General features: G+C 41.0%; 3 protein-coding genes across 5 annotated transcripts; 2 read left to right on the top strand and 1 right to left on the bottom strand.

Moving 5' to 3' along the window:
* Positions 1 to 192: 192 nt before the first annotated feature.
* On the top strand, positions 193 to 1,627 carry tomm5 (translocase of outer mitochondrial membrane 5 homolog (yeast)). Its single transcript, XM_053506352.1, has 2 exons — positions 193 to 393; positions 1,276 to 1,627. Exons 1-2 carry the CDS (start codon positions 273 to 275, stop codon positions 1,308 to 1,310), a joined length of 156 nt encoding a protein of 51 aa, XP_053362327.1. The 5' UTR covers positions 193 to 272; the 3' UTR covers positions 1,311 to 1,627.
* Positions 1,628 to 1,855: 228 nt separating this feature from the next.
* Positions 1,856 to 7,674, bottom strand: grhpra (glyoxylate reductase/hydroxypyruvate reductase a). The gene is made up of 10 exons (XM_053505339.1): positions 7,569 to 7,674; positions 7,378 to 7,462; positions 5,175 to 5,305; positions 4,563 to 4,635; positions 4,144 to 4,260; positions 3,960 to 4,048; positions 3,401 to 3,502; positions 3,098 to 3,233; positions 2,649 to 2,779; positions 1,856 to 2,072 (listed from the first exon to the last, which is right to left on the bottom strand). Exons 2-10 carry the CDS (start codon positions 7,458 to 7,460, stop codon positions 1,951 to 1,953), a joined length of 984 nt encoding a protein of 327 aa, XP_053361314.1. The 5' UTR covers positions 7,461 to 7,462; positions 7,569 to 7,674; the 3' UTR covers positions 1,856 to 1,950.
* A 782-nt stretch (positions 7,675 to 8,456) lies between these two features.
* Positions 8,457 to 24,459, top strand: si:ch211-203d1.3 (protein phosphatase Slingshot homolog 3). Of its 3 annotated transcripts, none has more exons than XM_053505338.1 (16): positions 8,457 to 8,862; positions 10,944 to 11,060; positions 15,933 to 15,970; positions 16,128 to 16,302; positions 17,267 to 17,382; positions 17,519 to 17,587; positions 18,920 to 18,985; positions 20,297 to 20,570; positions 20,966 to 21,094; positions 21,404 to 21,450; positions 21,576 to 21,722; positions 21,992 to 22,192; positions 22,468 to 22,645; positions 22,789 to 22,875; positions 23,246 to 23,341; positions 24,005 to 24,459. In XM_053505338.1, exons 2-16 carry the CDS (start codon positions 11,013 to 11,015, stop codon positions 24,170 to 24,172), a joined length of 1,839 nt encoding a protein of 612 aa, XP_053361313.1. In that variant the 5' UTR covers positions 8,457 to 8,862; positions 10,944 to 11,012; the 3' UTR covers positions 24,173 to 24,459. The 3 variants fall into 3 exon arrangements, with proteins under 3 accessions (XP_053361313.1, XP_053361310.1, XP_053361312.1); XM_053505335.1 differs by having other exon boundaries at positions 8,460 to 8,862; positions 22,468 to 22,654; XM_053505337.1 differs by lacking the exon at positions 8,457 to 8,862 and adding an exon at positions 9,304 to 10,827 and having other exon boundaries at positions 22,468 to 22,654.
* The last annotated feature ends 1,632 nt before the right edge of the window (positions 24,460 to 26,091 follow it).

Genomic DNA, 26,091 nt, shown 5'->3' with positions numbered 1-26,091 from the left:
GTTTGCTAGATAACACAATATCTATGCTTTGTCGTGATTAAATTATTTAGAGCAGTGAATTTAATAAGCGCTTTATAAAATATCTTATTTTTAAACTCAAAATATTTGTATTTTAAATTAGGCATATTTATGAACGTCTAAAAAAACGGTCCTACCTAAAGGTCCTGATGTGTGGCGCAAACAGCGCATGCGTGTTGCGAACCCCGGAAGTCGTGGATACAGCAGTGTGTCGCTGCCGATAAAGAAAAACATAAAACAATTAAGCTTTAGTCATGTTTAAACTCGAAGGATTGGGACCGAAATTAGACCCGGAGGAGATGAAGAGGAAAATGAGGGAGGACGTGATCTCCTCCGTGAGAAATTTCCTCATTTATGTGGCTGTTCTGAGAGTCGGTGAGTGTCCCTGGGTGAAGGTTGTGTCTCATTCAGAATGCGGCTCGGGTTAAATTACTATTGTTATTACCGGTTCAATTATTATTATGTTTCAATTCTGTTTGCAATCCAAGTGGCCAAAAATATGTGCATCCCTAACCTTGACAGTCAGATATTGTTCTTTTTAGGCTCTTGTGTAAAACCTCTCTCTTTTTGTATATTTGTGTGCGCGGGCTGTAGCATTACAGTTGTGGAGATGAAGCCTCATTTAGGTCTTAAACCAATAATTTCACTACATTTCATAAACCTACATTTACTAGTTCGTTGTAATTAAAAAATCTGTCCACTAATGCCAGTACAATGAGCTCGTTGTAGTGACTAGATTTGTCCGCTAGATGTCACTACAACCACCACGTAGATTAAGCTTCAGCTCATTGTACCATCTAGTGGACAAATTGGGTGTAGCAGATACACTAACACAGCACTTACAAACTCATTCATTATCTATACCACTTTATCCTGTATTCAGGGTGGCTGGGGGCGGAGCCTATCCCAGGAGACTTAGGGCACGAGGCAGGGTACACTCTGGACAGGGTGCCAATCTATCTCAGAGCACACACACATTCACACGTCACGGGCAAACTCCATGCACACAGAGACAGGAATCGAACCCGGACCCTGGAGTTGCAATTACATTAGTGGAAGAAATTAGTTCAAAATGTTTACATACAGGGACATCTTTCTTTCTGTATGGGGTGCACATACTTTTGGACATACATACATTATAGTGAAGTTTCCCTTTTTCTCGTGTGTGAGGATTAAATCATCCTGTGCATGTTTCCAAGCGCGAGAGAGAAACGACATGATTTCAGTGTTTAATCTCGCGTTTCCCCTTTCTTTCAGCCCCGTACGTGTTGAAGAAGTTGGACAGCATATGAGGACATGGACTCGACTCTGGACCTGCGCCTGAGCTCATGGAACATCGCCGGGTTTCGCCTGAGTGCAGCTCCGTCCTTCATCATCATCATCAGAGTTTTATTTCCTGGATGAAGCTGAACTTGTGTAATTAAATTCGATCCTGTGTTTTTGTGCTTGTCGTGTTTAAAGCAGTTCATCACTACTGACGTGATGTGACGTGACAGACTGCCGTGTGTCGATCACATGGCCCGGACTACACAATACATGTTGACCGTATTCAACATCTCCTGTTCGTATTGAAATTAATCTGTGTGAATAAATGTCACTGTTACTCCGAGTGTGAAGTGTTGATTAATAATTTATTGTTTTTCAAGTCTTTTATGGTATGATTTTAATAATTATTTATTATTCCAAAGTACACCTTATCTAATATCTAAAAGTTTATTAGAATATTTAGTTTTAAAATAAATTACAGTAAAACTCAGTAATCCTTCAGGTAGTTTATTTAGAGATCTGATCTCAAAAAACTTTACACTGAATGTTAATCTTAATCATTATCACAATGAGTCTCTACAGTAGTTAATGGAGTTAACCCTGCGGCCTGCAGGACCGCGACGCTATGGGAGGAGTGCTGGTCTGAGGAGTGATCACTGGGAGGCGCTACAGCTGCAGTTCACTGGGCATGGCGTCACCCGTCAGGCCGCACAGCAGGTTCTGGGCCGTGAGCTCAGCCATGACGCCTCGCGTGGAGATCGTGGCGCTGCCGATGTGAGGGAGAACCACTAAAAGAGAGACATGAAATGGAGATTATTATAGAGGAAAATCTCAATTTCACACAATTATTACAAACTATTGAACAGAAGACGCTCTGAAGAACCCTGATGAGGGATTTCTTTAAAAATGTCAAGAACAGTACGAGGACTAGAATGTGTATATAAAAATAAAAGATGAACAAAATAAAAGCAAGATCAGTTATAATTAAGAACGCTAAATGAGGAAATAAAATGTTTTCCATTATAATAAAATGCTTTAAATCAAAATAATTATTATGCAAGGATGTGGTTTAATAAAGAATATAGTTATATTAAATATTTCTCAATCATTTAGGATATACTGTATTGAGTCAATATTTTTGTAGACTAATTCTGAATTTACATTTGCTCAGCCTTTATAAAAGTCTGTACTGTTATTCTTCTAAATAATGCGCACAATTTAATAAAATGATCGAACATTCGAAATAAAATATACTGCATGACCACTGTGAGGCGCCATAATCAATAAAATCTACAACACTTGGCACAAGCGCTCATGTTTACAGATGAATATTTATCTGTATTATAAATGTGGGTGATCCGGACCGCAGTTTCTGAGGCGCAGGAGCGGGTGGTCGGTCGGCAGCGGCTCGGGCGTTGTCACATCGAGTCCCGCTGCAGCGATCTGACCGCTGGTGAGGGCTTCGAGCAGATCCTCCTGGTTCACAACCGCTCCTCTACAGGAAGAAGAAGAAGAAGAGTGTGTATCAGTAATAAAAGTCTGAGTTGTTATTGTGTCATAATATTAAACAGCCAATTAGATTCTAATACACAAATACATAAATATCACTTGGGAAGGGGGTGGGGCTTGTCGGTTGTGCAGGTTTTTCTAATCACCTTTAGATTTAAAGATATGGATAAAAAGTGTTGGATAAAGAAACATCAAGTTTATCAGTGAGAACAGAAACGTGTCAGGAAACAGGAGGATGTATTATACTTGTGCACTTCTATGTCCTTATAGCCAAAGCGTGCCAAAACTTTTACACTGTGCTCACCTGCTGGAGTTGATGAAGACGGCAGTGTTCTTCATTTTACTGAAAAAGTCTTTATTACACAGACCCTGTGTGTCAGGGGTCAAAGAGCACGAGACCACCACAAAGTCACTCTCACACAGCAGCGTGTCTAACGGCACTGAGGGGCGGAGACAGAGAGACACAGGAGAGAGACAGGAAACAAAGAGAGAGTGACAGGAGACAGAGATAATCAGTCACTATGTTCTTTGTATTTCCGTATCTATCGAATATAAATCTAATTCCTCCTTTCCGTCTCCCCCCACCGGTGCTCGTCTCGTCTCTCACCGTGCTCCCCCTCCACCTCTTCAGCCTGCGGTTTCGGCTGCCGTCCTGAATAAAGAAGCCGTTTAACACCGAACGACTTCAGCCTGCGTGCGATGGCCAAACCTGCGAAACCCAAAGATTCAAACTGTAACACACTGAAACACATTTATCAAATCCCTAGCAAAAGTTTTACGGCACCCTAAAAGTTATGTAATTTCTTTATATTAAAAAATAAATAAATAAAAAATCCGACCCCAGAGCTAAAACACTGCATGAATAAATCTGGGAGATTTCAAAAATAGGGCCAATTCTTGAACACTAATTTTAGGGTGTCAATACTTTTGAAATGCATTTTTATTTTTTTTAAAGTAAAATATGGTTCAATTAAGAAAAGGTTAAAAGCTGACCCATAAGAATTCACTGTAATAATGTGTAATTTATGTACATTGTCCAGTTCCTTAAATGGTGCCATTATTTTTGTAGACTGTAATACTGTATTTAAATTTTGTCAGGTTTAATAAAAAATAGTATTATTAAAAATTGTCTTCTTATTAGTGTGTGTGTGTGTGTGTGTGTATACCTATACGCCCCAGGCCAATCACCCCCACTGTACTGCCGGAGAGACCGTAACCACACAACCACATGGGCTTCCACGAGCTCCAGCCTCCACTGACACATCAAGAGACATCCCATAATATTTACTCGTTAGTTAATTAGTATCTTTAATTTTCATCATAAATCAGGAGGATGGTTCCTGCACTGACCTTTTGACCTCCTGAATGCCCTCGGGTAGGCGGCGAGCTGTGGCTAATAACAGAGCAACCGTCAGTTCTGCTGTAGCGTCAGTCAGAACGTCAGGGGTGTAGCCTACCCTTATACCTCTAAGAGGGCGGGGGAGGGGACCAGAAAAGAGGGATAGAGATTTTTTTCATGTTATGTAAATTAATCAACTGCAGAACTCCGAGAGAGAGAGAGAGAGAGAGAGAGAGAGAGAGAGAGAGATGGACAGAGGACTTGAATCAGGATGAAAAATAAGATAAACAGACAGACAGACAAACCAGCTCTTTTAGAAGAACATCTGGAGAATCCATAAGAGAATGGAAATGAAGCATTAGTTTAGGCCCCGCCTCCTTTCTATGATCCAATCACAATCATTTCTGAAATTTCCTGGAGTTTTCCTCACCGTTTCTTGATCTCGTCAATGGCAAGGTGATCAAAGCCCACAGACATGGTACTGATCACCTTCAGGTTGGGTCCTGAACACACACACACACACACACACCTTACTCATATCCTCACTTTTTGCTGAATATCAATATATATTCTTATTAATTTAACCTTAGAAATGGAGAAATGATCTAACATGCTGTGTATAAAAGGAACACACACCCTCTAAAACACGCTGTTATAGAAAATTAATCAGCTTCATGATAAGAGCTCATCACAGCCTCATCACCTTATGCTGTTGATTATTTTGGCCTCACAGCCCGACGCAGAGGCTCTTATTGGTATTAGACGACGGACTCTGAGCGGTCTCGGTGCAGCTCTGTCACGTCGCAGCAGCGTTTCTCACAAGACGCTTCCTGTTTCTGCAGGACCTCAGTGCGTGCGAGTCGACTGAAAGCTCTGCATTAAAAGAGGAAGCGGCTTTGACGCGTTTCGCTCCACACTGTCTAACTTCCTCATTCCTCGTTCCTCGAGATGGTGGTGAAGGCCAGGCCAGCGCGTCCGGCCCATACACACACACATACAGAAAGAGAAACAGACACAGAGACAGGAGCACAAGTTCACGCACCTGCTGCATCCAGAACCTCAGCGTCGATCCGGTCCGGGATCATACACAGCAGGCCGTGAGCTCCTTCCACCTGCTTCAGCAGCTCCGCGCGCGGTACAGGTTCATCCGAGTCCCACAGCAACAACTTACATCTGAGACAACAACAGAAAAATAAAATAAATATTATTAATAATGCATTAATAAATCAAGTCGGAATATAAATGACGCCTGATTATTATGGAGCCTTTATTACAACAACTGGATCCAGAATACATTTTCCCTTTGCACCGCTCAGGTGTGACCACATCCCACTAAGCCCTGCCTCGCAGAAACTGAAGATTTTAAAAAAAAGATAATAAACGTTATAGTCTGAGAGTTATTTAATATTTTATCACAATCGAGCTTATGGTTACACAAACTATATTAATGGTTTATAATACAGGTTTGTTTTTGTGGTCTGAAGGTGGACCTGGTGTTGAAACAGAGGTATCTGAAAATCTGCCCCCAATATGTGGATTCAATTCTCTGAAGAATGTGAAGGTTTTCTTAAAGTGAATCGTTACCGATGATGAGACACGGATTCATCACAAGTCTGAAAGTAAACGGCAGAGTATGAAATGGAAACACCGACCGAGAAAAAGTTCAAAAGTCGACCATCAGCTGGAAAATTCATCAACGCTTCCAGTTTTCAGGGATTCTGAGGGGTCAGAAGTATTGGAACATTATCAAGGAAAAGGTCGAATGATCAACAGTGCTCGTTAAAGTGAGACGCTTATTGAAGAGCTAAGGACTAAACGTCAGATTAAACACAGATGACTGATATCCGAGGGCGTCGTGATCTCACGTGACAATGCACGTCTGCACATTTCTGCTCCAAACTGTCAACACTCTGAGATGTTAAAGCGTCCTCACTAAAGTCCTGATCACTTTCACCTGTTTGGTTCCCTGAAAGCAGAACTACAAGGACACAGAGTCACTTTTGATGAAGAACTGAAGACAGGGGTACATTCGTGGATCACAGCTCAGACGGAAACATTTTTTTAATGAGAGAATATGGAAGCTAAACAGCCAGAGTAGATACATATATAGCTACATTAGATTTATAATACAGTGGAACCTTGGATTATGAGCATAATTCATTCCGGAAGTGGCTCTTATTTCAAAACATTCATAAACCAAATCGAATTTTCCCATAAGAAATAATGGAAACTCAAATTATTCGTGCCACAGCCAAAAAAATAAATACATAAAAATAATTAATACAAAATATAAAGTAAAAATAAAACAAATTAACCTGCACTTTACCTTTGAAAAGAATCGCGATAGAGCAGTGTTCCTGTGTAGAGCAGAGAGAGAGAGAGAGAGAGAGAGAGTGTGTGTTTGTGTGTCTGTGAAGGCGAAAGTAGGAGGGGTCGGTTTGTGTGTGTGTGTGTGGGGCACGGTGTCCAATGACGTGCATGCACACAGACACAAAAAGCAGGATGAGCCTTGAGCAGAGAAAATGGATCTTTAACCTCTCTAATGAGACTTGCTTTTGCTTTACACGCGCACTGTAGACACGCATACAGACACAAAGTAAAATATGTTTGTGACTCGCACTAAGACGCAGCAGGGGAGACGATTACCCACAATTCCACAGAGCAAGAGAGAAAAAAAACGTTGGCTCAGTTGTGATCACGTGACGCTCGGTGTAAAAATCAGAAGCGCCTGCGTGATACATGATACTTGGTGCTCGTAAACCAAGACTTTCAAGTCGTTCGTTTTTTTAATTAAAAATCTTTGCTCGTCTTGCGGAACACTCGCAATCCGAGGTTTTACTGTAGTTCAATTTTATTACACTATCTGCACTAAACAGACAAATGTTTTATTTATTGTACTAGTTATATTACACTTACTCAACAGTCACACTAGTTATTTTATACTAACACTAGTTATATATAACTAATTAAAGGGGAAACTGTAAATAAGAAGAGAAGAAGCAGAAGGGCATCACGTGGGAAAAAGAGGACCTTTACCCACTATGACGTCATATTACTTGGGCCCTAATTAAATTTGTAATAATGAATCCATCACTGCCTGAGCACTGTGTGTATTAGAATGACGTCATGGGGTGATAATGACTCAGCACTCTTTGATCTGGTGTTTGGAAACTACTTCATATTTCCCGGAGCAAAAACTTCTGAGAGAGTGTGTATGTGTGTGTGTGTGTGTGTGTCCTGCGCACATGGCGGATTTCTGCAGTAGTTTCATTCCCTCCTGAGGGATCCGTCGGCTCACAAACACCTTCATCAGCGGACTCGCACTCATCCCTGCAGAAACACACACACACACACACACACACACAGGGTGTCACAAACCACACAGAAGAAATAAAGCACATAAACCCCCCTCTCTCTCTCTCTCTCTCTCACTCACTGCGCTGTGGGTCAGAATCCTCGGTGCAAACCGGACCGGAAACGCTGTAACACCGGGACACAGAGCACTTCCGGTTACACGTGCAGTCAGACCTGTGGTGACGAGGAGTAGTGCAGACAGACAGACTGATACAGTATATACACAGACAGATACTGTAGATATACAATATATACAAAGACAAGATAAATATACAGACATCTAAACATAAATACAGGATAAATAAATAAATATATATATATGGATAAATAGGCAGACATTTAGATTTTATGTCATTTAATTTTTTTAAACATGTATAAATATGTATTCCATATGTGCACTAGTTACTTGTTTCACAAATACATGTTCAAACAAATAAATGATAAATAAACATGAATAATTACAGTTATAAGTACAAATATACCATATACTAATGAGTTATTAAAATGCCTTTATTTTTTCAATTTTCTTTTCAAGAACACCATCACCAATAATAAGAATAAGAATAATCTGCATACTTCAAATACAAACTATACTACTGATGCATTATCATGACATTATTATTATTATTATTATTATTATTTAGTGAGTTTTTTATTTATTATAAATTGCCTTCCACGCCTTTGTTCACTACGCATGCGCAATACAATCACGTTAAAAACTATAATAAACATAACCCTTGGCTGTATGAAATGTCTAATCGTTTTTGCTGTTTTTTTCCCCCGTAAATTAGAATTAGTTTCTAAGATGCTCCACTCATGATGTAGTGTGTGTATTCCTGGCCCTTTAATAGAGAACCCGTTCCTCCTGATCCGCCTCTTCCATTTAAGGCCACGCGTCTGCGTTCAAGCCCCGGAGTGTTTCACACACACACACACACACACACACTCATATACTTATTAGTGCGCTAGTGTGCAAGCTGGGACTCGGGGGGATTAAACCTCACAACAGCTCGGGTTGTCTGTAGTCCTGTGTACACTGCTGGGTGTGGTAGTGTGTTTGTCATTGCGCACAGCCCATATATATGTGTGTGTGTGTGGTGTAGACAGGAGTGTGTGTGTACACAGTATGTGTGTGTGAGTGTGTAAGTGCGGTAGTATGAGCACTGCCTGCTGTTGCTGTGTTTTGCTTCCTGCTTCAGGACTCGATCTTCACTCCTCCTCCTCCTGTCCTCTTCTCCCCAGCGCAGAACTTTCATCCAGTCGGACAGCACGAGCTCGGCGCGCGCCAGAGCCCGCGAGCGTCTCTCCCTTTTGATTCACCGCAGAGGAAACATTGTTGCCGGTTTTTCTTTTTCTCTGGGGGACACACACACCAGGTAATGAGCGCTCGCGGCGGGTTTGCGTCGTGCGCGTTTTGAGGAACTGGGAATGGAATGCGCGTAGCTGGGGCAGAACTCGAGATGGGGCAGAACCAGAAATGCACCATCAGAGGAGACGTCTTCATTATAATGTTAATCATAAATCCTACATAATGAAGCGCCTTATATGGAGTGTGTATAGATTCTTCTCGCCTGTGTTTGTGTTTGCGGTTGTGTGAAGCTTAACCCTGGTGATTGCGTGATTGTGATCCAGCACTCGTTTGCATGGGCATGAAAGTGAACCCTGGAGCTTCCGTTACAGTGTGTTAGTGGAGTTGGGCAGAATGGAGGAATGTGCGGTATGTGGAGTCTGTTACCTGCTCAGGTGTGAACACCTCACTGGAGGAGGGAGGGAGAGAGGGAGGGAGGGAGGGAGGAGAGGATGGGTTCAACTGTTTAAACCAGCATTAGATTATTTGAGGTTTGACACAGATACTGGTCACATATCGAATCTCGAGTTTTATACAATACTGACCAGACCTAGGAGATGGAGGAGTGTGACAAGGGTGAAAATAAAAGGTATAGCATAGATGTTGGGTAGCGGTTAGATCAGTTGCATTACACCTCCAGGACTCTCACCTGGGCTAGGTTCTCATGTTCTCCTCAAACTTAGTGGGTTTCCTCCTGGCGTACTGGGTTCATTCCCCCGACCCTTTCCAGCTGTTAGATGTTTCCCTCTGTAGGGTGTGTGGTGGGGGGGTGCTTGTGGTCAAAGGCGTTGCTGCCTTAAGAAAGGTTCCAACCTCTTACAGGGGTAACTGACCAGCATGATGTCATCATCGGACGTTGTGACCAACTTTCAGATGTGATGATGGTTAATTAAAAGGAAAGAAGTCATATAATAGACATATAATTATTGCATATATTGTCTGTGATATCCGGAGTGTTTTGCAGTACTGTGGAGTGTAGATGATGATGATGATGATGATGCAATAGTGGGAGTGTACTTTGTGTAAGACAGTCAGGTATGTCAGTAATATTGTGAGTAAAGTGTTTGTAAGTATAGTGTAGAATATTGTGAGTGGTGTGTGTGTGAGTGTGATTTGCAATATCTGGATTATAGACCGCTATGTTAATATACTGTTGAGTATAGTCCTTGATGTTGTGGAGTATAGTCGCTGGCAGCAGCAGTGTGGAGTATGACCGGCGGTTTTGCGAGTATGGTCCATGCTGTGAGTATGGATGGTTGTTTTGTGAGTGTAGTCTGTGGTGGTGTAGCGAGTATTGCCAGTCATGACACAAGTGTGGCTTGGAATATTGTGAGTATATTTTGTACCATAAATATAGTCTGTGATTTCCAGAGTATGGTGATGTATATGTCAGTAAAATGGAACAGGTTTTGTGTCGCAGTGTAATGCTGTATCGGGTTGGACAGGATTCATTTAATAATAAACTCACCTTCTCCTTTTATCGGTGTCTGCTGAACTCACTGTCAGTTCACTGAAGAACAACATAAGACGGAAAGCTGACACTTCCAGCAGTGTGTCGTTTCAACAGTAAACATTGTTAGCAGAGCAAACATGCAGGAAGGTTTTGCATCACCATCTCAAATTTCACACACACTCTCTGCTCAGAATGCACAGACTAGCTTAAACTGGGGCGAGAGCAGAAGTAGAGGACAACGTCTCGACTAGCTTTATTGCTAAATGCCGGTGTGCCCTCGCCGGGTAAAGCAGGCTAGGTGAAGCACGAAAGGTAAACTAGGTCTTGTAAGGAGCATGATGTGTAGAAATGTTGATGTAAGACAGGTGACATGAAAAAACTTTCCAGGAGAAGTGAGACACGGTGCGTAAGGTGAAGTGTGCAGGCTTAAGTTCACCAGGTGATTCCACACAAGTGCCATGTGCCAGGTAACGTGTGCCAGGTGACGTGAGGCAGGTAACGTCTGCCAGCTCATGTGCGCCTAATGAACTGCCCTGACAGGTCCGTACAGTCCTCGGCTCTCCAATTACACCATCATCAGGATTTTTAGATTACACAATGTGCTTCACTGTAAATGCTTTTTCTTTGCTGATTGTCTCACCTGTGTCGTCCCTCAGCTGGCGTGTAAACACCTTGGCACCAGTCACGCCTCACCCGAGCGGTGTTTCAGTGAGCCGAGAGCCGGGATGGCGTTACTGACTCTGCACAGATCACCGTCTGTCTCCACAGCGCCTGTGAGTCCTACAGCAATGTGCTTACACAAAGTTTGGACGTTACGCCTCCACTAACGAGCTGTTTTTATTTTATTTAACGAAGACTTCATGATTATATCAGAATTCATATCATAATATCATATTTAGGTTGATGCAGTGTGCTACAAATACACACAGCTTAGAGACGCACGTCCTGCAGATAAAATGTTTGTGCACAATTCATTTAAAGACTTCATAATGTGACATAAACGTTCAGAACGCTTGTATATCCAGGCCTTCTGTCCTTCTACCTTTCTATCATATAGGCAAATTTTTTCTTTTCTTTTTGGAATTGTGTTTATTTGTAGAGTTAGAAACTAGAGAGATACAGAATATTAATTGATATTATTTTTTTGCTATTCATGGTGATTAAAGGGGCACAAACCTTTGCACTTAACTGTAAATCCATGCTTTCTTATTAGCATAATGTTGGAGTGGAAGATTAGCCTAGTAAATGAAAGCTAATTATTGTCAGGTATTGTAGGTCAGCTTTTAACGAGGAAAGGATTGTGTGCGAACCTAACACGAGCAATCAAACCTAGCAAGCGAAAGCTAACTCCAAAAGCTAGCAAAAGAATCTTGAGCAAAAAGAAAGATGGCTAGAAGGCTAACCTTGCATGCACAGCTAACATGGCCAGTGAAAGCTAATCTAGCAAGAGAGTGTACATAATGTTACGAGTTAAAGATGTTCTAGCTTGCAAAAGCTAGCCTAGCGAGAGCAAAACCTAGCGTAGCAAGTGAAAGCTAGCTAAACCTGAACTTGCTAGAGATGACGTAGCATGCAAGAGCGAAATCTAATGTAATTAGTAGTGAAAGTTAACCTAGCAAAGGGAATCTAACCCGGGGTCATCCCTATATTCCTAGGGTCATGTGACCCCAGATGTACAGTATATGGAGCACAGTGGAGTGTCAAAAAAGGTTCCGGTGTTCCCAGAACACTATGTTCCAAAGCTACCAGTTATTTATTTGATGAAATAATTTATATAGACCTTTAAAAGCAGATAAATCGATTACCAATGGTTTTATTTAAAAATGTTTGACATTTTTGAGGCCTGGTTTGAAATAAACTGGATAAAATACTGTGTGTGTGTGTGTGTGTGTGTGTGTGTGTGTGTCTGGAACATAGGATCTTGGGAACGTACTGTGTCAGTCTAACCTAGTTACCAGTCTAACCCTTGACTCCGGATTGTTAGTTGCTCTGGTGTTAGTAGAGGCGGAGTTTCAGGCACGGTGCTATCAATCAAGTGCTCATTAGGGTGTAATTAGAATTTCAGGCCACACCCATTCAAAGTGATCGCCACATTTTTATTTTATTACATTACTGCTTTTTTTTTTTTTTTTACATTTTGTTGTTTCTGGATGTTTAATTGACACTTGAAAATAATTTGCATTTGTATTTCATTATTATGTTTCTTATATTTTACACGTGTCCCGTTTGCAGTTTTGCGGATTTTTCTTTTTAATTAACTGATGAAATAAAAACGGCTCTGTTGTGGAGATCAGATGTAAGCGGACATGTTGTTGCATTTCTTGTTGTTGTTGTTGTTGTTGTTGTTGTCACTTTTTTCACTACATACCTAAGCACATCTTTTGCATTTTAATACACAACATGCTGCATGAATCAGTGATGCATACATTTGTATTTCATCCCTTCATCTTTTCCTGTCTTTTTTCCCTCCTCAGGCTTTCAGTCTTTCTTTGCTTCATGCTTTTTTTGGTTCTTTGTTTCTTTCTTTCAGTCTTTCGGCTCGTTTGTGGCACTTCTCTTTGGTATGTACTCATTTCATGTTGAGAAATTCGACACATGTTGTAACCCTGTGTGTTTTCCTCTGTGTGTGTGTGTAGGTGTGTGTGTGTGTGTGTGTGTGTGTGTGTGTGTGTGTGTGTGTGTGTGTGTGTGTGTATCTGTAGCGACGCTTGTGTAACATTTGTAAGAAAACAATCCAATAAGCCGGAAGTATTTACACACACGTTATGACGGTGATAAAACCGTACTGAGTGAACTTCTGCAGGATTTACCGTGTGTTACAGCACCAGGGCTCGACACGCCCGTACTCGTCCTCGCTCTCGTTTTTTTTTTCTCGTTTTTTTTTCGCTTCTCAGTCTGGACATGTCAGTCACATAACAGGTCGTGTTCCTGCCTCTGGTTTCTTCTCCGTCTCTCAGTGTGTTCCCTTATCTCCTTTTACACACACTTCCTTGGTGGCACGTCATGACGTCAGTAACCACACTTTCCTTTCATGTCTTTAGTTCTCTCTCTGTTGTATTACTAAAGAAAAGGAAAAAAAACACTTAAACACATTAAAAGACGTTTATATTAAATAATTGTGAAATGCATGGTGGTCTGTTGGCTCGATGCTGATGTGTCACCCTGCGTTCACACCACTGACGTGCAAAAGTTTCTGTTCTGTGTAAAGTGATTTTTTTTTTTCAGCTTTGTGCAGAGTGGTTGCAAATTTCACACCTTTTAAATAATCAAGAGTTAAATACTGTTAACTATCGATTAATCATTCATTACTAACAGGAACAAGATGTACTTTTTCTGATGATGATCTCAATTCTGTGAGACTAGTAGGAGCTTTATAAAGTCCAATTTAAGCAAAAAAAATTATATAATAATAATAATAATAATAATAGAGAAAAGCAATAATAACAGTGGTGTAGCGGAGCTCAGTTGATCCACTGATCCATGATGCGTCCAGATCTCTTCCCCACGGTTTGTCAAGCATGTGAACTGCGGATTAATTGCAAAGATTATTATTCATAGTGCTTAAATGTACTTCCTTTAACTCAGTGACCATGCACGCATGACGCCTGTGTAACGTGTGTTTGTTAAGTGTAAATTGTAAATTGTGCACAGAAATTAACTCATAAGGTTAATTAAGTGTCCACAAGATCTAAGTATCTTGGAGACGTGCTACCAGGTTTGCAGAGTGTCACCATGTTTGTTTACTTCATGCAAAATCATCTGATTAAATTCTCTGGTCTTCGCCCTATCGGAGTCTTTCGGTAACACACACGGTATAAAGGTAACAGGGACAAGAATCACCAGGTGGAGCGCCTGGTCCGATATTATCACAACACCTCGGTGTCGATTAGAGTTGCGACTCTCTCTCTCTCTCTCTCTCTCTCTCTCTCTCTCTCAACAAACTTTGCAAATGATAGAATAGTTTGAAGTGTGCCACCTATAGGACCATACAGGAACTGCAACAGGTTACCACCTCAATTGCAAACATGCATAAATGAAAAACTAATTTATAAAATATCGATTCTGGATTTAGTGTGGCGATACGTGAATTTGTTACTGAATCAAATCGTAGTGGGTCCCTCAACTCTAATAGACACGCATGTAAATACACTCAAATGGAATCAGCACACAAATACAACTATCTCAACTATCTACACTACCGTTCAAAAGTTTGGGGTCACTTTCTAACTCCATGATGGTTCCTGACTTTTATTTCTTTCTACATTGTAAAGGAATGCTGAAGGCGTCCAAAAAATGCATTAATCTCCTTTGAACAGTTAATGGTGAGATGTTTCTGCTCTGTAAAGACTTCATAACGCCTCTAATCTGAGGTGCTGTTAATTGGTCATTTTTCAGGCTGATAACTCTAAATGAACTTCTCGTCTGTGGCAGAGGTAGGTTTTGGTCTCGCCCTCCTGGGACGGCCTTCATGAGAGCCAGTTTCATTATGGTGCTCGACGGATTTTGCAAATGCACTTGACACAATACTGTTCTTGCAAGAACTATTACAGAAAGGCTGACCTCTGTGTCTTAAAATAACAACTAACTGTTGTTTCTCTTGTTGTTATGTAATTACCTAATCCCATATGTGTTATTTTATAGTTTTGAAATCCCCAGTATTGTTGTTGAATGTAGAAAATAAAGCTCAAACTTTTGAACGGTAGTGTGTGTGCCTACATCTTTTTACTAAAATGAGCCTAATTTTGGTTACACCTCAAAACAACTAAAAACAAGTAATAAAAGTAGCCCAGTTAATAGAAAACACCCGATCTGGCACAAATCAATCAACTTGGCCACAGCCTGATAAACTCTGATCATCTCTCTCTTTTCCAGAACATCAATAAACACAACGTCCGATATTGTGAGTGTGTTCTCGTGTAGCGTACCAGATAATCGATACTATACAGAGCTACTGATCTGAGCAGACGCTATCGGTTTATACAATTTAAATCGGTTAAATTCTTAGCAGTGATTAATGATTAATTATTAACCTGCATTAATGTGTAAGTTCAGGTCTAATTCTGTATCCCGTCAAACATGAACAATGGGCTTGAATGAGTCCTCTGATAATGGAAAGCTAGCCAAGCAACTACTGTAAGTGATAGGCTTTAGATGTAGCTAGCTAGAAAGAGAAGCTAATCTAGTGATAAGAGGGAGCGTTAACTTTATCTGCCTGAAATCAGGACTGTAAAGATTGGAAGTCATGTGATTTGTGGTGTTCAGACTGAAGCAGAACTACAAATTCGGGACATTTTAGACTGCAGTGTGAACAGTCAGTGTGACTCAGGTGCTTCGTCACTTGCTAGTGTGAACGCGGCAGCATCGTCTAGCTTCAATTCTTCCAGAATGCAATGCGGGTATACGAGTTACAGCAGGGACCTGGATCAGATGTTGGCGATTCTGATTGCGGTGAGGTTTCAGGTGTAGAAGCATTAAAAAGCACTAAAGTGCCGCTGCATCGCAGCTGAAACGCATTTATTATCTGTAAATGTTTTAATTCAAGCACAGGTTGTTTCTGGTAAATTTCTTCTCTTATTTCTCCTGTATTGAGCTTTACACCGCCGTCACGCTGCCCTTCTTAATTAAACGCTTTTATTTTGTTTAAGGACGAAGCCATTACAAGACGACAGAGACTTCAGAAAAGGTAAATGATCCTGTTTTGTTTCTGTTTTAGATGACGGCGCCTCCAGTGTTAGTGCTCTGTAAAACACATCAACAGATATTAAGTCTTCTTTTTTTTTAAATAGATATTAAATTGTAATTGTTGTCAAAATGACTTTCTTGTGTTTTCTTCCCATCAGGGAGAGCTTCGCCTTTGTCGGAGGCGCGGTGCTTTTACTCGAGGAAGGAGCGAGGAAGGGGCCACATGTAGAAGCCACGCCCGAAGAAGAGCTTATAGGCGGAGCTTCCGATAACAAGAGCAAGCATTTACATGCTATGATTTCGCGACTGAGACCTGAAGACACCGTCAAACTGGTGAGACATCGACGAGTTCTATTAATTAAAAAAATATCACAAAGCACCTTTGATTAGGTGTTTCATTAAATCTAATCAACTTAAAGCAGAATGTATGATAATGTTTTCCAACAATTTATGTAAAAAATTAGTATCTTAATAGAGTTTGGATTTAGAATTTTTTTTTTTTTCATGACAGCTTAAGAAAATACACACCCCTCTCAGACACTGTTTTTTTTGGGGGGGGGGGGGTTGCCTCCAGCGCAGCTTGATTGCAATGTTTAACCACCAGAGGGCGAGTTACAATTTTACTGGTGTTATATTTGGGCCGCTTCCTGAGCAAAAGAAAATACACACCTATACACACACTCTCACGTGCACACTCACTTTGTGCTCAGCAGGGTTGCCAGATCATGCTCCCAAACTCCAGCCTAGGCAGTGCTGAAACCCCGCCCACTCTAATACAAAATAAATAATAATACATGTCCTGTAACTCGGTTATACCTGCACAATTTAATAACATTTGACAGTTATTTTCATTACCTGCTCAAGCCAGAAGATGAAAAAAGTAGCCCTATACAACTATACTATAATATAATATAATATACTTTTTAAAAGAGGTTGGTACTTTCTTTTTTTAAATGATAGTGGATAAAGAAAGCATGTGTGTAAACATCATTAGAGAAGAATAATCGAGCCTGATTACTGCATTCAGGTTAATAATGAAATATTGTTGGACATCTTGAACATTGTTACATGTCAGACCAGAGGTGAGGTTTCCTTGCTTGCAGCGGTATTTAAGTTCTACAAGTAAAAAAAATGAAATAAAAATATTATCCGTCATCCTCGTGCAGAAAATGAACCGATCTGTGACTTAGAACATTTTTATATGATATGAGGTGTGTCCAGATCTTTGGACCTGGATTTTGTTAATAAATATTTAATTAGGGGTTAAAATGCTGATCGCCTTGCTGTGTGTTTCCAGGCTGTCCGTCTGGAGTCAGTAAACCCCGTCAGAGTGAGATATTTAATTATCGTCTCGACCACCAGCCGCAAAGAGGAGAGTCTTCTGCTCGGCATGGACTTCCCAAACGTGAACAGGTCCTTCACGCTACATTCTTATCTGCACTCGCGTCTAAACCTTATCAATAACCGCTTCCTTGTTTTCCGGTTTATCTTATCTTATCTCTTATTCGCTCTCTCTCTCTCTCTCTCTCTCTCTCTCTCTCTCTCTCAGTGAGGATTGCACTATCGGCCTGGTTCTGCCCATATGGAGCGACACTCAGGTTTTTCTGGATGGAGACGGGTAAGACTGAGAGATCGCTTTGAACCTCTGCTGATGTTTGATGAGTTTTGGTTAGCGTGGTGTGTGTGTAGACGCCCTGATACACAGACTCACAGATCACATTAGGGGTCGATCAGCTCAAACCGATCGGTTATAATGAATCTCTCTGTATCGGATGATGGACACCGTGTTAACTTGTAAAATGTTTTTCTGATCAATTTTCCGCTGCTTCCATGTTGTCGGTCAACACTGATCTGATCTACTCAGCAGAAAAGATCCAATCACTAGCGCTATAACGCCACTCGATATCGACACAGCCCCTTTTGTTACCGTTTTAACCTGGCACGGTGTAGGAATGAGGAAGAGCCGGGACTTAGCAGTAGCCCCAGGATAGACGATTAGCACAGAGACAACCACTCGCTCCACACTGTACCTTTTATTCTCACAAAATAACATTGTCTAGACGAGTCCAGTCTCCACGACAGTACAGTTCTCTACACCGTTCGCTACGGAGGACAATAATCAGGGTGGAGGTTGATTTAGAGCAACGGTGTAACGATCTTCTTCAACTCTAATTTGCTATTACAGAACAATAGGTGTGCCACCTTGTGGTGTTATTTAGCATTACAGTATATCCACATTTTCTAAACGTTTAATGTTTACAACGTTCACGTGAGAACGTATTCTGTATGAAACACACAAGAGATGTAACCAAACAAGAAAACATCAGAATCGGCCAAATGATCATCGGCATCTGTATCAGCGCTGAATTTCTCACTCGGTGCATCCTTAGTTATGACACGATTGAACTGAGCACGACACTTTTATCATGAGGTCACAGCTTCGGTAGATATCGTCACACACCTGCTGCATCATGATTCCCCTGCGGTCAGCGGGTGTGACGGCGAGAGCCCACTTCATCTGATGCCCCTGATGTCATTACCTTATACCACAGCTGTGTGTTTCAGCGTGATGCGTACAGATTTGTGTTATTACACAGAGCAGTGTAAAAGTACCCTGAGTACATTGTGTGTTTCTGCCAAATCTACAAAATATTCCTCTGTACATTTCAGACTTGGGTATAAAACCGCACTGTTCTGATCCCCAGGTCACATTAATTATCGGGTTCAGAGCTCAAACCCAAGCTGGGCCCTAGAGAAACGTACAGCTTTTACTCTCAGAGCTACATTCCACTGGACTGTGCGGAGTGTTCGCGTGTGTATAAATAGAACGAGTGCATGACTGGATGTGTTTCTGTAATGATTAATATTACTGTTGCAGCCACACACACACACACACTGGCTGTGATATCAGATCTGCTGTAAGTAACGCGTCGTTGTCTCTCCTCCTCAGTGGCTTCAGCGTGACGTCTGCAGAGTATACGAGGATATTTAAACCTGTGTCTATTCAGACCATGTGGTGAGTCTTTTGTTCACAACCAAGCTGTTTACGCTATCGCCATGGCAACAAAAAATAATTACGGAAGTCTGGTGAATCCAGGGGCGTGAAAACTTTTATTACTGTTGATCAGGCGGAGAGAAAAAAAACACAGAGCACCTTTTCTCTGTCAAAAAAAAATAAATAAACATTTATTTAGTAATTTTATTCTATAGTAAACAGACTGGATTTATTGTTTGGACTTTGGAAGGTTTGTACCCCCACACATCCTGGTAATAAAAATGACTTACTCACGATACAAATGTATTTTTCCTGAAGTGCGAGTGTTCTATTGTTGGACAATACAGTGGGGCAAAAAAGTATTTAGTCAGCCACCCATTGTTCAAGTTCTTTCACATAAAAAGATGGGAGAGGCCTCATCATGGGTATACCTCAACTATGAGAGACAAAATAAGAAACTTAAAATTAAGAAAAAATCCAGAAAATTACATTGTAGGACATTTAATGAACTAATTAAAAATCTTTCGGTTAATTAAGTATTTGGTCACCAGGGACTCAAATCCTGCAGTGCCAGACGTGTCCCCCTGTCCAGCCCCATCTAAAGTTTGTTAGAGAGCATTTGGATGATCCAGAAGAGGATTGGGAGAATGTCATATGGTCAGATGAAACCAAAATAGAACTTCGTGTTTGGAGGAGAAAGAATGCTGAGTTGCATCCAAAGAACACCATACCTACTGTGAAGCATGGGGGTGGAAACATCATGCTCTGGGGCTGTTTTTCTGCAAAGGGACCAGGACGACTGATCCGTGTAAAGGAAAGAATGAATGGGGCCATGTATCGTGAGATTTTAAGTAAAAAAACCTCCTTCCATCAGCAAGGGCATTGAAGATGAAACGTGGCTTTTTGTCTGTCATAGTTGAGGTATACCTATGATGAAAATTACAGGCCTCTCTCATCTTTTTAAGTGGGAGAACTTGCACAATTGGTGGCTGAATAAATACTTTATTGCCCCACTGTATATCCACATTTTATTTTCAGAATCCTGAAGTCCGATGATTTGTACATTAATTGTAATATAGAGGTAAAGGTTTGTTTCTCCCATTCAGAAACTTGATGGGGTGTGCAAACTTTTGCCCGCGACTTCCATTAAGGGATAAATAAATAAATGCTTTTAATATTCATTTTATATGTATTTTTTATTTTACATAAAATACAGTTTTATTTTCGGGGAACAAACAAAAAACAAATAAAAAAAATATATATCAATAAATAAATAAATATCTCCTAAAGATTAGATTTATAATTTAAGTGTGGATATGTCCGTGCACGCAGGTCCGTGCTCCAGGCGCTGCACGGCTGTTGCGAGCGCGCGGTGAAGGGCGCGGTGATCCCGGGCTGCGGGCTGGACTGGGCTCAGCACTACAAACAGAACACGGACTCGGACCAGCAGTGTGTGAACGAGTGGAAGGCCATGATGGGCCTGGAGTCAGTGCGCAAGAACACCAAAAGCCACAGCACGGAGAGAGAGAGAGTGGAGAGAGAGATCAAAGTCCAGCTCCGAGACATCATGAGAACAGTGGACCTGGAGAACATCACCTCTAAAGAGGTACGCAAACGGGGCGTGGTGAAGGTGCGGAAAGGAAGGAACCCGTGTTGTGGAAGGTGAAGGTGTGGAGAGTACGGAGTGAAACATACGGTGTCATGATGTTCGAGGCGGAGTTACTCTCCTCACAGTGAAGGATTTTAATCCTCTATCAACACGGAGATTTCATGTTTTTCTTTTATTCACTAAGGAACGACACATCCTGTGTTTTATGTTCATGCCAGAAATGTTTAGGTTACAGCTTTAGATCAGCACTGAAACTGGAGACTCCTTCCATGTAATATAAACATGTTAGTCTTTGGAGGATTTTATAATATAAATGTTTCTGTGAAAGAATCTGAGCTTCTTTCTTCATTTAACACCTTTAATGATCTGTGTGTGTGTGTGTGTGTGTCCAGGTTCGAACTGCTCTAGAGGAAAGGATCGGTTTAGACATGAAGAACTATAAGGAGTACATTGACAATGAGATGATGGTCACCATGGCTCAGATGGACAAACCGTCCAAGATCCTAGACTACCTTTACCTGGTAACGCTCAGCATCGCGGCATGCCTCTCATCTCCTCTTGGCTGTTCTATGACATCATTCTTTTTACTAATGACATCATCACGGGGTCCAGCTCGCTTACACGTCTTAGTAAATCACTGAAAATTCTGATTAGATGAACGTGCTACACCAGACCTCACTGAACGCTGACATTCTAACAATATTAATTATTTAGATTACAGGTTTTTGAATAATTTCACCTTTAGCTCAGATTGAAATTGTCCTAGTTAGCATTTTGTAACGCACGACACTTTCTTATCACAGTAACGATATCATTGGCTCTCCTCACAGGGCTCCGAGTGGAACGCAGCTAACTTCGAGGAGCTTCAGAAAAACAAGTACGCTAAGTCTATACAGTCGTGTGCACACACTTACACTTACACACTTACACACTGAATATAAAGCAAATAATAATGTTAGATGGTTTAACCAACTATCTGAGTGTGTGTGTGTGCGATTCCAGTGTGGGTTACATCCTGAACGTCACCATGGAGATCGATAACTTTTTCCCAGAATCCTTCACCTACATGAATATCCGAGTGTACGACGTGGAGTCCACGGATCTGCTCTCGCACTGGAATAACACCTACATGTTCATTAGCGAAGCCCGGTAAGTAAATCTATCTATCGATCAATCAATCAGTCAAGTAGTATTAAGTGTGAATCAGACAGATTATTGATTTCGTCTTATTAAAGAAGCAGTTTGTTTTTTTCTGGGTCAGAATAATATAAAACTAGTTTAAATAAAAAAATTGAAATAGAATTCTGATCATCAGCGTCTATAAACACTTGACATCCCAAACCTCACCTTCGTCTCCACGCTGAGCCCCAGGATGCTGTGACGTACTCGTGATGTTTCTCTGTGTTGTGTTGATGTAGGAACACCGGCCAGTCCGTATTGGTGCACTGTAAGATGGGCGTGTCTCGCTCCGCCTCCACGGTCATCGCGTTCCTGATGAAGCAGCAGGGCTGGACGTTGGAGGAGGCGCTGAACCACGTGAGGGAGCGCAGACCCATCGTTCAGCCCAACGACGGCTTCCTCAGGCAGCTCCAAACCTACAGCGGCATCCTCAATGCAAGGTCTCACACACACACACACACACACACACACAGCTTTTGGACTCTAGCGAGCTCTACAGTTCAGCTCTGTAGGAAGTAAACGGAGTTTGTTTTGTTTTATTCATTTATTTTGCCTTAATGATTCAGACCGTCTTTTATTTATTTATGAACAAAAATGTATGTTTTTTTATCATGGTTTTACATTTATTCATTTACCCATGATTTTTGTAAAAAAAAAAAAAAAAAAAGATAATAAAAAATGTATTTAAAAATGATTGTAATCCTGGTGATTGCAGTAAACAGCGGCACAGCTCCCTGTGGAAGCGCAAGTCCAGAGCGGAGACACTGAATAAACCGGCGCAGAAGCGGGATGCCGAGGGAGAGGGAGAGGGAGAGGGAGAGCGAGGAGACGATGAGCATGAAGACGATGACGTGCCGAGTCCAGAAGAAGAAGAAAGCACAGATGAGGATGAGGCGAGAGATGTAACTACACCCTGTACTACAGTTAACGATATCGTTAATAACAAATCAATTTCACCTTATTGATTCTCTCTCTCTCTCTCTCTCTCTCACTCTCTCTCTCTCTCACTCTCTCTCTCTCTCTCTCTCTCTCTCAGGTGTTCACTGACTCAGTGTCTGGTCTTCTCCCTGATGCAAAAGAAGAAACAACAAACCCTCTAATCACCATCCAGGACAGTGACATGGTATGAACCGTCACCTTTGTACCCTCCAGGCCGATGGAATGTCAACAACATGGTGTTGCGTTGAATCAGAGTTAAAACTATAAGAGTGTTTTACTTATTAAAGAGCAACATACAGTTTATGCGTTTATTGTTACATCTAATTTTAACTCGATATGAGTGCGCTCCAGTCTTAACGTGCATGATAATCACTCGTTCTGTCAGCAGTCTCCCTTACTTTAATTCTCTCAAAGAAAAAGATTAGCCAGAATCGAATGAGACAATCAAATTTGTCTCGAATAATCAGCGCAGCTTGTCCTGCGATACGAGAAACCGCAGGATTCAACATCACTGTAATAAAAATAACGTGTCTTGTCTTGTTTTTGTCCCTCAGGTGAGCCCGAGTCCCAGCAGAAGTGGAAGAATGGATCTGTTTTCTCTCATGCAGTCCATCCAGCTGGATGACGAGGAGCGACTGAGTGATCTAGAAGTACGAACACATTTTACGCTTATAAATTTTAATAATTTCCGTTTCGTAAAGTCTCTCTGTCCAGGGGGAAACTTGGGAATATATCTTAGCAATTGTTTTCAGTCACAAAAGACCAGGTGTAATACGAGTTGTTTTCAATTTAACTAAATTTATTCTAAACATACTGTAGTGGTTAGCTCTGTCGCCTTGCACCTCCAGGGTCTGGGTTTGATTCCCGGCCAGGCTCGATTACCGTCTCTGTGTGCATTGAGTTTGCATGTTCTCCTCGTGCTTGGTAGGTTTCCTCCGGGAACTCTGGTTTCCTCCCATAGTCCAAAAACATGCAGATTAGGCTAATTAACGTCCCCAAATTGCCCATAGTGTGTGAATGAGCGTGTGTGTGTGTGTGTGTGTGCGCCCTGTAATGGATTGGCACCCCACTCAACATGTACCCCGCCTCGTCCCCTAAGTTTCCAGGCCCACCGCAACCCTGTATACAGGATAAAGTGGTATGGACGATGAGTAAGAGAGTGAGTGATGTAAATATGAACATATGGGATCAGAACAGACAAGCACGATGAGATGTGTTTATTGATTTAACTTTAAATTCTTCTGATTTTTTGTGCGTTTTAAATGTAAGTATCATGGCCAGGACTGAAATTGAAATTTCTGTTGTTGATTCAGAACGCTGCGGCTCAGAGGAAATCTCCGGCGCAGAGGAGACGCAGCAGTCACAAACGCAGAGCTCTGACTCACCAGAAAGCCCACGTGGACGTTTCTCCAGACCCGAAAAGCCTGCCACACAGCAGGGAACAGGAAAACCCAGGACTCGGCACTGGCAGTAACAAGTAACAACGAGGAAAGGAGAAAGGACAAAAATAGAGAAGAGGAAGAACCACACCTCTGGAACAGACTGGTCCTGATCGAGATCATTTTAATGAATCATGTGAGAATAATGGTGAGGGATTTATTCATATTTTAAGTTTAGGGGTTGGCTCGAAAAAGACAGGATCACACACACACACACACACACACAAATGATTTCCCACATTTACTCATTTTAATGAACTTTAGTGCATAAACTGTGCAGTATAAGTGGAATAAAACAGACACACACACACAGACACACACACACACACAATACATTGTGTGTTTCCTGTTTTAATGTCAGAAACGATGCAGTATGAAAACTTTCCCAGCGTCACTCTGTGCCTTGTTTGTCCTTCACACACACACACACGTTCTGAGCCGTATGTTCCACACACACCTCGCTGATTTAATGCAGTATTAAATAACAGGAAAATCATAAACGTGAGCATTACCCAGCGATAAGAAACGTCCCATTATTAGTATTTAAATGATTAGTATTATTAATTAGCAACAGGTGAAAATAGCTAAAACTATTTTAAGTTTAAAGGGAAAAAAAAAAAAACATTTGCACCCTCATTTAGCAACACTATTTGAGCTAGCCAGCTGTCTAAACACAAAACTGTGCTAATGCTACCTCTGTAGTCATGCAACTTTGCTAACAAGCTAGCTAATTTTAATGTTATATTATTAAATTACAGAATTTAGACAGAGCCACGATGTATGTATTAAAAGTATTCACATTTTCTAGCATATGCGTAATTGTTCTGTAAAGAGAATTACTAACTAATTACTAAATAGCTAACATTAAGCTAACTCATACTATGTAAACCAATATGCTGTGGTTAGCTAACTTGCTAGCAAGTTGGCTAACAAATGCGTTTAGATTATATAGAACAGAAAAGACTGCTAACAAGCCCGCTAGCATTACCCTAGTTTATTATATTGTTTGAATACTAAAAGCCAAATTCACTAGCAAGCTAGGCTAAGTATCATATTGTAAGAACCTACAGCTAGGATGCTAGCATGTGCAATAAACTGCGAGAATTAGCTAAATGATAAGTAAATGAAAACTTAGCCTGAGACTAAACTGAGTGCAAATAATAAAGATTTTCACCTGGATGCAAAAACTATTATTATTATTATTATTATTGGGAGATTTCTTTTTTAAAAAAGACCAAGTTTCTTTAATGTTTTTTAATTAACTTTTATTTTGTTGTTGTATTCCCTCATTCCTATGCAAATAATGTAATTTATTTTAACTTCCTCTCTCTCTCTCTCTCTCTCTCTCTCTCTCTTTCTATCCGCATGAAGCTTGAATTGCTGATTTCTCCATTCTGTGATCTCTGCTGACTGCCAGTCAAAAGTTTTAGCACCCTAAGTTAATGGATTAAAACGTTTGGGCTCATTTTAAACAGACTAAAAATAATTTGCATGTCTATAACTCTCGAACAATTCCGTCTCCCCAGTGTTTAGTGTGTGTGAGCAGAACCGAATGTGTAGGTGCAAGAACAATCTGCTATGAAGCGAGAAAGTGATCAGATTCTGATTTGATCGTGTGCACGCCGTAAATCTGCAGCATTTTTGTAAAAAAAAAAAAAACTTTTTCTTTTCCTTTGGAAGCTAACCTGAGCCAATGCACAGAGCTGTAGTGCTGCAGAAATGCCAATGGTTTAATTGGGTCCAGTTTGGAACCCAAACTGGAAATTTGCTCGAGCGTTAAGATCTGCAAAATGCTTTTAATCAACACTAGTTTAAGATTTTGTTCTGTTCATGACATCATGATCAGGACCTCCAGGTGTTTAAAAGCGTCTGACTGGCAGTGCAGTAAATGTTCACAAATTATAGGGTTTCACAAAATGTTCGGGGGACAAAAGCATTCGTATCGTAGGCTTTAATTTGGA

This window comes from Clarias gariepinus, chromosome 10 (genome assembly GCF_024256425.1).
Source record: "Clarias gariepinus isolate MV-2021 ecotype Netherlands chromosome 10, CGAR_prim_01v2, whole genome shotgun sequence".
In the NCBI taxonomy this organism is placed as follows: domain Eukaryota; kingdom Metazoa; phylum Chordata; class Actinopteri; order Siluriformes; family Clariidae; genus Clarias; species Clarias gariepinus.
This window is presented reverse-complemented; position numbering and strand designations above follow the sequence as displayed.

Bases quoted from the DNA above. Each gene is read 5' to 3' on its own strand.
- tomm5 (XM_053506352.1), top strand. From the start codon at position 273: ATGTTTAAACTCGAAGGATTGGGACCGAAATTAGACCCGGAGGAGATG. The intron at 394-1,275 runs GTGAGTGTCCCT...CCTTTCTTTCAG, and splicing joins TGTGGCTGTTCTGAGAGTCG to CCCCGTACGTGTTGAAGAAG.
- grhpra (XM_053505339.1), bottom strand. From the start codon at position 7,460: ATGAGTGCGAGTCCGCTGATGAAGGTGTTTGTGAGCCGACGGATCCCT. The intron at 4,636-5,174 runs GTGCGTGAACTT...GTGTGTGTTCAG, and splicing joins TGAGGTTCTGGATGCAGCAG to GACCCAACCTGAAGGTGATC. The intron at 3,234-3,400 runs GTGAGAGACGAG...TCCGCCCCTCAG, and splicing joins AGAGGTGGAGGGGGAGCACG to TGCCGTTAGACACGCTGCTG.
- si:ch211-203d1.3 (XM_053505335.1), top strand. From the start codon at position 11,013: ATGGCGTTACTGACTCTGCACAGATCACCGTCTGTCTCCACAGCGCCT. The intron at 17,588-18,919 runs GTAAGACTGAGA...TCTCCTCCTCAG, and splicing joins GTTTTTCTGGATGGAGACGG to TGGCTTCAGCGTGACGTCTG. The intron at 23,342-24,004 runs GTACGAACACAT...TTGTTGATTCAG, and splicing joins AGCGACTGAGTGATCTAGAA to AACGCTGCGGCTCAGAGGAA.